Raw genomic sequence first — 9,057 nt, 5'->3', positions numbered from 1 at the left:
AGATATATAATATACACAATTACACTTTCCCAAAACCTTACTTTTATAAACTCTAGCTAACTTCTTAAAAATCTATGAGTTAAGCATTTCCTAGGGTTGTATGGAGCCATAAAAACTCCTTTTTCCATCTAGTTTTCTATTTTTTTTTTTTTAACAACATACTTAAAGAGGAATCAATAGGTGCAAAATAAATAAAATACTCTACAACATTTAAAAATAAGTATTTTTTAGAAAAAGTTTTTTTTTTCTATTTGAAATGAATATAACTCAACTAGTAAATAATAATAATAATAACAAATATAATGTCAATCTCAAAATCCCTCACTCCTATATTCTCAAGTTGATCGTCTTTTATTTGTTTATTTATTGTTTGTCGTCCTCGGTGATTTTTAAAGGAAAAGTATTGCTATCCCAAGAATTTGAAAAATATTAGTTTGCATATATTTTTTCCTAGTAAAGGGACTTTATATGATTGGATTAACATTCATACTAAATAAAAAAAAATCGATGGTTGCTAATATAACAATCAGGTCCGAAGTATTAATAGATATAGCACAAAGTAAATAAATTTGTAGATATAGCAAAATTTAAATACAACTCTTAGAGTCTATCAGTGATATACCATATTGTTGATAGGAGTCTATCTACGATAGACACTATCACAAATTGATTTTGCTATACTCGTAATTCTTTTAAATGTTGTCATACACTTAATTATTATCCATATAAATTCTACCCTTTGCAATTACCTTTAGTAATAACAAAAATTTAACAAATTTCATGTGCAAATTTTTATACTATATATGTTGTACCAACATGTAAGTGAGATTTTATATAATTTAAAAAAAAAATTATTCAATTATTTAACCTATCATTGATGGGGTTGAATTTTAAATACAATCTTTATAGTTTGGACTTTAGTTTCAATTTTGGTCAACTTAATGATAAAAATTTCAATAGGGTCCTAATAACAACATTAAGACTTTGAAATAGTTACTAGACCATAATTTACCTTTTTTTTTTCAACCATATATAAAAAATAAGATAATTCAGAAAGTGCACCGAGATATCTCAATTAAGAATGAATGTTGACACATTCATTGTACTCTCATCATACCTCAAAAGTCACGAAGTAAATTAGTTAGGAACATATTACGTATTCAATATATTGTAACGACTTTGACGATTTGTGAGGTTTTTACTAGGTAACACATGACTATATTGAAACTCTTAAATGACCAAAAAGCAACTAAACTTAAGTCATATCACATGCATAAGACTAAATTGAGAGATCTTAATTGAATATTTACCAACGAAACGGCGAATTTGACCAAATTTACAATTTAAGCTATTGGTTGAATTTTTACTCCGTTTAGTTTTCCAAAAGATAAATTCAATTTTCATACTTTTACCTAATTTTTATCAATTAAGCTGTCCCGAAGTTTATATTTCAATTTTTTTTAAAAGTCAATTTGCATTTTTTTTTTAATGATCCCAACCGTCCATTTTCATTTTCTTTTAAAACTTTATTTTTAGAGAAATATATGATAATAAATGTAGATCGGAAAATGTATCAAAATATCTCAACTAAGTTGACATATTCGCAGTACTCTTATCATATCCCACTCCAATTCATTTATAATCAAATCAATATATATGAAGAGCACAAAGACAAAAATAATCAAAAGCATAGAGGGCTAAAGAGAAACCCCGTAGCAAATGAAAAGACCATGCCAAATTACATAAAAATAGCTAAGTTAAAGGAAATCATGGTTGGACGGTAGTTTGTAAAGAATTTTGATCGATGAGATCAACAGTCTGTTAGAGAATATATGTTTTTTCAGATTTTGATTGACAATATTAAATGTGTTATGTTGAAGGTGTGGTTTTTTTCTTTCCAATTAGATAGACCAACCAATAGCGATCGATGAATTAAAAGTAAAAACTTTATCAACAACATATATTCATAGAAAGTAAAAATGATTGGACTAACATAGTACTTTCACATTCTATGAGAATATTACATATAAGATGCTCAAATAACATATAGATACACAACATTCTTGAAAGAAATGAATGCAAGAGTGTTTGTCCAACATCATTCCTTATATAGAATCTATGATGATTACAAAATTTGAAACTGGCCTTTGTTTACAAGAGTCACAATACACAAACCAATTCATATAGGTAAAAAAGCTTATCATGGGTTTGAATAAAAAATGGTTGCTTTGCTCACATTAAAAAAAAAAAGAAAGAAAGAACTAAATGGGTAAAGAAAGTACATAAAATGTAATGATATATAGAGATTTCTAGGGTTACATCTAGATGTGTATGAATTGATACCTTGATATATCAACCCACTGTCACACAAATTTGTACATTATTCAGCTCCCCCCTTATCTTTATAGTTATCCTTTTTTAAAGTAACCCTTAAAAACACACAACAACATCAACAACAGCTAGCTTTGCATTATCTTGTGTGGTCCTCTTATAATTATGTCAGTACAAAGCAGTCAGTTTCAGCCGTAGCCTTATTACTAGTACTTCACACAAACAGGAATATATATATATAAACAAATTAGGGTTTATTTATCTATTTATTTATTTATTTTTATTTTGGAATAAGTGGGTGGGGAGATAAGAGAGGACGGCATGTAAAAATGGAAAAAGAAAAAAAAAAAAAAAAAAAATTATTTTTTAGGGGAAGCTATGGAATTAAGAAGAAGTGGAGAAATAAAAACAAAGGGGAAAAAAGGAGGGGCTTTGATGGCTGATGGGAATATTGCCATTTTTTTGAAGAAAGATGAGATGGTTTTGTGTGGTTATGGTAGTTGGTGATTGGCTAGGGTTTCAGAAGGTCTTTGTATGAACAGTGATCAAAGTACAAATGGACTGTTTTTATATTTTTATGTTTTTATTTTCAATTTCAATCTTTTTTTTTAAAAAAAAAATACATTTTTATTATTTTTCAAAATGTTAATACCTTTTAATCTTTATTAAATTTTGAGTTTGATTTCAATTTAATCTCTAGGTTCTAATTAAAATGTTATAATTTTATCGACTTTGCTTCAATTTCGTCCCCATATTTCAAATTTTATACTTTTCATCTCGATCTTTCACTAAATATTCATTTTTAATATTTGACATTCTATTAATTAATTTAAATTATTAATAAGTAAAATTTTAAATTTACTTTCAATAATAATGAAAAATAGTGAAATTTAATTATATGTCTTTTAAATTAATCAATAGCCATTAACACCAAAGACGGAACATAATCAGTCGTATTTAGTAAAGGGTTAAAAAAGTGTAAATCTTAAAACCTAGAAACTAAATTAAAAAAAAAAATACATGGTTTTGTACAATTTCTATCTTCTTCTTCCTTGTGGCTCTTCTCCAACCCTTGATGTTTGGTCTTTTTTTCATTGATAGACACCTTCATTTGTACGTACTTTATTGATATACTTGAATGAAATGAAGCTGGAATATGACGGGGCATTAAGAGAAGGTGTCAATCTAATTGAGATTTTTCGGTACACCGATTAATCCACATATCGTATCTTTCTAAAAAAAAATGAAACAAAACTCAAATATATCAAGAGTAAACTTGTAACATTCCGAAATTTTTTTTCCCCTAAATATAGTCAATGAAAGAGAAAGGGAGGGGAAAAAAAAAAAAGAAAAGAAAGAGGGGGAAGAAAGGGATAAGCACGCATGGAGGGAAAGGCAATAACAACAACAACATTCTCTTCTCCTATGGTGAATTTGATTGATGGACACATAAGGGTTAAGAAAAAAAGGAAAAAAGAAAAAAAGAAAAAAAGAAGAAGGTGTTTCTCCTTTTTGTAGAAAGTGACATTGGCTAATCTCACATACACAAACAAACACACACACACAAAAAATAATAATATTAAATAAAAAAATGTACACATACACATATATATATTCCCCATTTTCATCTAATCTTTCTCTCTACCACTAGCGTGCCTCTTTGAGTCAAATAATTGTCCTTTCATTTTAAAATCTTAGACATGGCCACGTGGATTCTCTCAATATGCAACTTTATCGCACTCGTCATAATTAAATAAAAGTGAATTACACTCGTGAAATGATGAATTAATGGTTAATATGAGCATAGTTCAACTGGCATAGTATTTGTACAATCGATTTCAAAGTCAGAGATTCCCCCACCCCATACCTTAATTATAAAACCTTTGCAAAAAAAAATGATGAATTAATTAGTGTCGAGTTTCGTTCACTCTAGTTTTGAGTTTATTGCAAAGTATAGAAATTTATTTAATTAATCTAATGGATGTGTGTATTGATAAAGATCATGCTTTGTTATGTAAGGACATTATCACTCATCTTGGTATACTACATCTAAATTATTTAGTAATTATGATAATACTTGTATTTCACTAAATTGGATGCCTTTCACCTCTCCCTTGCCACTTTGCTTTATCAATGAAGATCTCTCCTAATATCATTCAAAAAAAAAAAAGAAAAAAGTGCTTGTGTGTAGGTTTAAAATTTGAAGACCCCCCTTTATTAGGTTTTCCATGTGTCTGAAAAAAATAGATGAATTTACAATACAAATACAATTAAAAAAATAACTAGATAAAGTTAGTCTTTTTAGTTCATTCTCTTAATTAAAAACAGGACTATACAAATCTAGGCTTTTTAGCTTTAGTCTATATATATAAATTCAAAGGAGGGAAGTATCTTTATTAGCAAGAATCTTGCCTAGATCTTGTAGAGTATGTTTACTTTTAAGTTAAAAATGGCATTTACTGATTATATAAAAAGAACAAATAGCTAGGCTACTCTTAATATTGAAGATGATGAACAATTCAGAAATTAATAAAAGTTGAATTGGGATCAAATAATAATCCAACTAACTCTTTGGTCTTTTGGTTGACTATTCAATTGGATGGATGAACCAATTTAAAGACGAAAATTCAAGAAATAAGAATCTTAATTAAAACTCAAATTAGCGATTTAAAATCATTCTCAAACATGTTATTAAAAAAAAAAAAAAGTAAAGTTGATGATTAAACAAACATTAAGTTTGGTCAATTTAAACCATCACAAATAATGGATCATAATATAATTACACAACTTAAACCCTAATTAGCCCTAAAATGATCCATGCAAGGATTTGAAAGTTATGATTAGGCGAAGGGCTCTTCTCTAACTTTCTCATATAGCTCATCCTTTGAGACGTCTCAACTAAGTTTTTACATCTATAATACTATCATCATATCTCAGACCCAGTGTACCTTCGTCAAGTTCATCCTTTGAAACAATGATATTCGGCTACTGCATTTGGGATGTGATGAGAGTATTATAGATGTGTCAACCTAATTGAGATATTCGGATGCACCTACTAATCATTTTTTATCATTTAATTTCTTGTTTAGAAAATGAATTCTAGAGGACTTGAGAGGGTTTAAGAAGGAAGATGTTTGGTGGGTTGTGGGGTTCCAAAACAAGACCTAATTTCCCTTTTGTAACTTTCATTGCTACAAACCACGTGAAGAAGTGGAACTAAGAAACCATTTTTTGATTAATAATTAAATAGCCTACATTTTTATTTTTTTCCAATTACCCCACTCACTCAATTCACATATAACTTCCCATAATATCACACTAAAGATGCAAACTTTTTGCTCAAAAGGAAAGAGCTTTAGAAAGAGATGGATCCTTGCCTTTGTCTTTCTTTACACATTAAATAAATTCAACCTCCTTCCTCTACCTTTTCTGTCTTTCTTTACAAACTCACTACTCAATTTTTTTTTTTTTTTTTTTTTTTTTTTGGGGGGGGGTGGGGGTTCAAACTCTTCTAATTTTCTCTGTCTGTCTCTTTCTATTCAGCTCCCTCCAGTCTATATACAGTAATCTCCACTGTGCTGTCTTTCTCAAGCTCTATCTATAGCTTGTCCTTCAATTCCCATTTATTGAAAAAAAAAAAGGTGAAAAATGAAGTGAATTTATTGGTTTTTTATTTAATTATTGTGGTTGGTTTTATTTCACCCTCAGCAGCCAAAATTACTGGAAAAAGAGAGGGAGAGAAAAATGAAGTGAAAAGGATGTGAAGCTTTCTTTCTTTCTTCTTCAAAGTTTTGCACTTGTCATCAACTGAAGCTACTTCATCATCAAATCTAGGTCTTTGTCCACAAAAATTTTCAAAAAAAAAAAAAAAAAAGGAAAAAAAACATGTTCTTCTCCACCAATAGTAGTAGTAATACCAAAAATGGCCATGACCCATTTTGTAGTTTGCCTCATATTGACCATTCATTCCATCTTCCCATTTCTTTCTTCCCTTTTCCTTCTCCTTTTGAGGTAATTGATGAAGAATATGATCATCATCATCATCAAGATTTTCTCAATTTCAATAATAATTCTTCTTCTTCTTCTCAAAATATTAATCCACCCATTATTTCCACTAATAATAATACTCCCTCTCTTGACAAAATTCTTCCCACAATTTCAGCTCAAAAGAAGATGAAGAAAATTCCACCAAGAAAAAGATTGTCAAAGAAGGATAGGCATAGCAAAATCACAACAGCCAGAGGGGTAAGAGATAGAAGAATGAGGCTTTCACTCCCAGTGGCTAAACAGTTCTTTGGGTTACAAGATTTGTTGGGTGTTGACAAAGGAAGCAAAACAGTTGAATGGTTGTTGATTCAAGCCAAGCCTGAAATTTTGAAACTTGCAAGAGAAAAAAATCATTTCTTGATGAGTAATAATTCTTCTTCTAATTATTATTCAGCTTATTCCAATTCTTCAGAGCTTGATAATGAAGTTGGAGTTATTATTGGTGATCAAAATTTGAACACCAAAGATAATAACATCAAAATAAAGAAGAAGAAGAAGATGATGATCAGAGCCAAACAGCTTCCAAGAAAAGCCATGGCTAAAGAATTGAGAGAAAAGGCTAGAGAAAGAGCAAGAGCAAGAACTTTGGAGAAGAAAAATCAGATCTTTATTAGGGATTCTTGTTCAGATCATCATCCAAATTTTACCAAAATTATTTCATCTTCTTCTTGGAGCAGTCCTTTTGAAACTACTGGTGGTGGAGAGGAATCAGCTGGTACTCAAAGCTACAATAATCATAATCTCAATCTTGCCATTGAGGTTGAAAAACCAATCACTAATTCCCAATTTGATTACCAATTCCACCAAAATTTTTCTTCTTTTGATATTATTTTGCCAAAGTGGAGCCCATCTGAGGATTCAACTTTCAATTTGCTGCATCAACAGGTGAGTTATGTAGTTAATTAGCTATAATGTTTCCTTTTTTAAAAAAAAACCAAAATCTTAATCAAACAGTTGCTCTATTTACTTGAATATATAGAGTACTAAAGTTTGTAACTTTTTGACCAAGACAAAAATGAAGTACATGGGTATAGAAATTTTTGTGATTTTGATCAAACCCATATAACCTTTTTTTTTTTTTCTCTTTTTTTGCAGCATGAATTTGAAGACTCTGATATCTTTGGATAGGTTTATGGATGGTCTGCAAGGCATGTTACAATCCAACAACATGGGGTTATGTTTCTTAATTTTCTCAAAGGAACCTACCTAGGAGGTATATCAAGTTGGAAAAAACAAATATTATTGTTATTATTATTCTGAGATAATTTCATGTCGTGTGTTTTGTTCTTCTTCACTTTCTGTTTGAAATTAATGTAAAACATAGAAATGTTTCTCAATATATATTTTCATGAACTTTCAATTAGGGACACAAATATTGTGCAAACTTTTTTCTATGTTTCTCTCTTCATGATCTTCTTGAACTTTTTGTAGATATTTCTTGAGAACCCTTTGTTGAGAAGTTGATGTCGAATTAAGGAATAGAAAAGGCTTGAAAATATTGAGAAATTTAAATTCGAAATTCATTATTATTAGCATTATTATTGTGTTTCTTCCCTTTTTTTTTCCTTATCCACAATTCCTTTTATCCCACAAGGATCATGTTTTTATTATTTTCCTCAAAACTATGCATGATGATGATCTAATCTGTGGATTACTCTGAAGCCAATAAGGAGAGATTTAGAGAGCATACCTTTTAGGAAGTGATAGAATAGACACAAGAGAGCAATTTAACCATATCCACTTTCTCAAATTGTGGATTATGCCAATTTTCTTAGACACTAATTAATGACAAAAATTTTCAAAGTATGAATGATGGATTATGTTTAACAATAAAAGTGCTTCCATTACCTTGTAGAACATATATATCCACTAAATCATGTCATAGGCAACCAAACTAATTTAGGGAAATATCAGCTCATAGTTTTGATAATAAGCTTCAATGGTCTATGTATATTGTTCATAGAGATAAATAGTAGAAATTTAGTTTTATATAATTTTGTGTGTTTATTGATTGTAAGTTTATATGATTTACTAGATTATCATCATTGTTGATTATTCTACCGCTTTAACTTGGACTTCTTTTTTTGTAGTCTCTTGATCTTCTTTGTATGTTTCTCACATATGCAATAAAGTATCGTTTCTTTAGAAAAAAGCTTATATGATTCGTACAAAGTAATTTTATCACAGAGGCTTAGAAAGTACGAATTTATAAAGTTTGTGAGATAAAGGATGTTTTGGTAGATGAATGCATCTTCTGGATCTTGGGGTATGATGCGGATGTTAAGGATGTGTGAATCTAGTTGAGATATCTTGGTGCAACTACTAATCTCACTATTTTACTATCTTGTTAAAAAAAAAAAAAAAAAGATAAATTGATGGTTGAAGGATTAGTGAGTGCATATAGTTAACACACTATTAGAAAATACATGCGAGTGTTAGGGATTAGTCATGAACATAGTTAACACACTATTAGTAAACCACATTAATTTATGTGTTTTTTTTTTTTTTTTGTTAATATGCAAGCCCTAAGTAAGTTTATCATGGAGATATGAAATTTATGTCACCATATATCTGTTTAAATTCAATAAGCTTATTGCATCTAATAACCTGAGGTCATAATCTACAAAAAGTAAACTGATTATTGTTTGATTATTTGAGGGTTAAATTTTTGGTGTAGTA

The 9,057-nt window shown here is 29.3% G+C and overlaps 1 protein-coding gene across 1 annotated transcript; it reads left to right on the top strand.

Annotated features, from left to right (window-relative positions):
• Positions 1 to 5,831: 5,831 nt before the first annotated feature.
• Positions 5,832 to 8,644, top strand: LOC120083478 (transcription factor TCP18-like). Its single transcript, XM_039039247.1, has 2 exons — positions 5,832 to 7,263; positions 7,474 to 8,644. The coding sequence occupies exons 1-2, from the start codon at positions 6,217 to 6,219 to the stop codon at positions 7,504 to 7,506; spliced, it is 1,080 nt and encodes a 359-aa protein (XP_038895175.1). The 5' UTR covers positions 5,832 to 6,216; the 3' UTR covers positions 7,507 to 8,644.
• The last annotated feature ends 413 nt before the right edge of the window (positions 8,645 to 9,057 follow it).

Source organism: Benincasa hispida, chromosome 8 (genome assembly GCF_009727055.1).
Source record: "Benincasa hispida cultivar B227 chromosome 8, ASM972705v1, whole genome shotgun sequence".
Classification (NCBI taxonomy): domain Eukaryota; kingdom Viridiplantae; phylum Streptophyta; class Magnoliopsida; order Cucurbitales; family Cucurbitaceae; genus Benincasa; species Benincasa hispida.
The sequence above is the reverse complement of the archived record's forward strand: the minus strand, read 5'-3'. Positions and strand labels throughout refer to the sequence as shown.

What these genes read in the sequence shown, in the direction of transcription:
- LOC120083478 (XM_039039247.1), top strand. Translation starts at nt 6,217, where the DNA reads ATGTTCTTCTCCACCAATAGTAGTAGTAATACCAAAAATGGCCATGAC. An exon ending in TCAATTTGCTGCATCAACAG is followed by an intron (nt 7,264 to 7,473) that starts GTGAGTTATGTA and finishes CTTTTTTTGCAG; the next exon opens with CATGAATTTGAAGACTCTGA.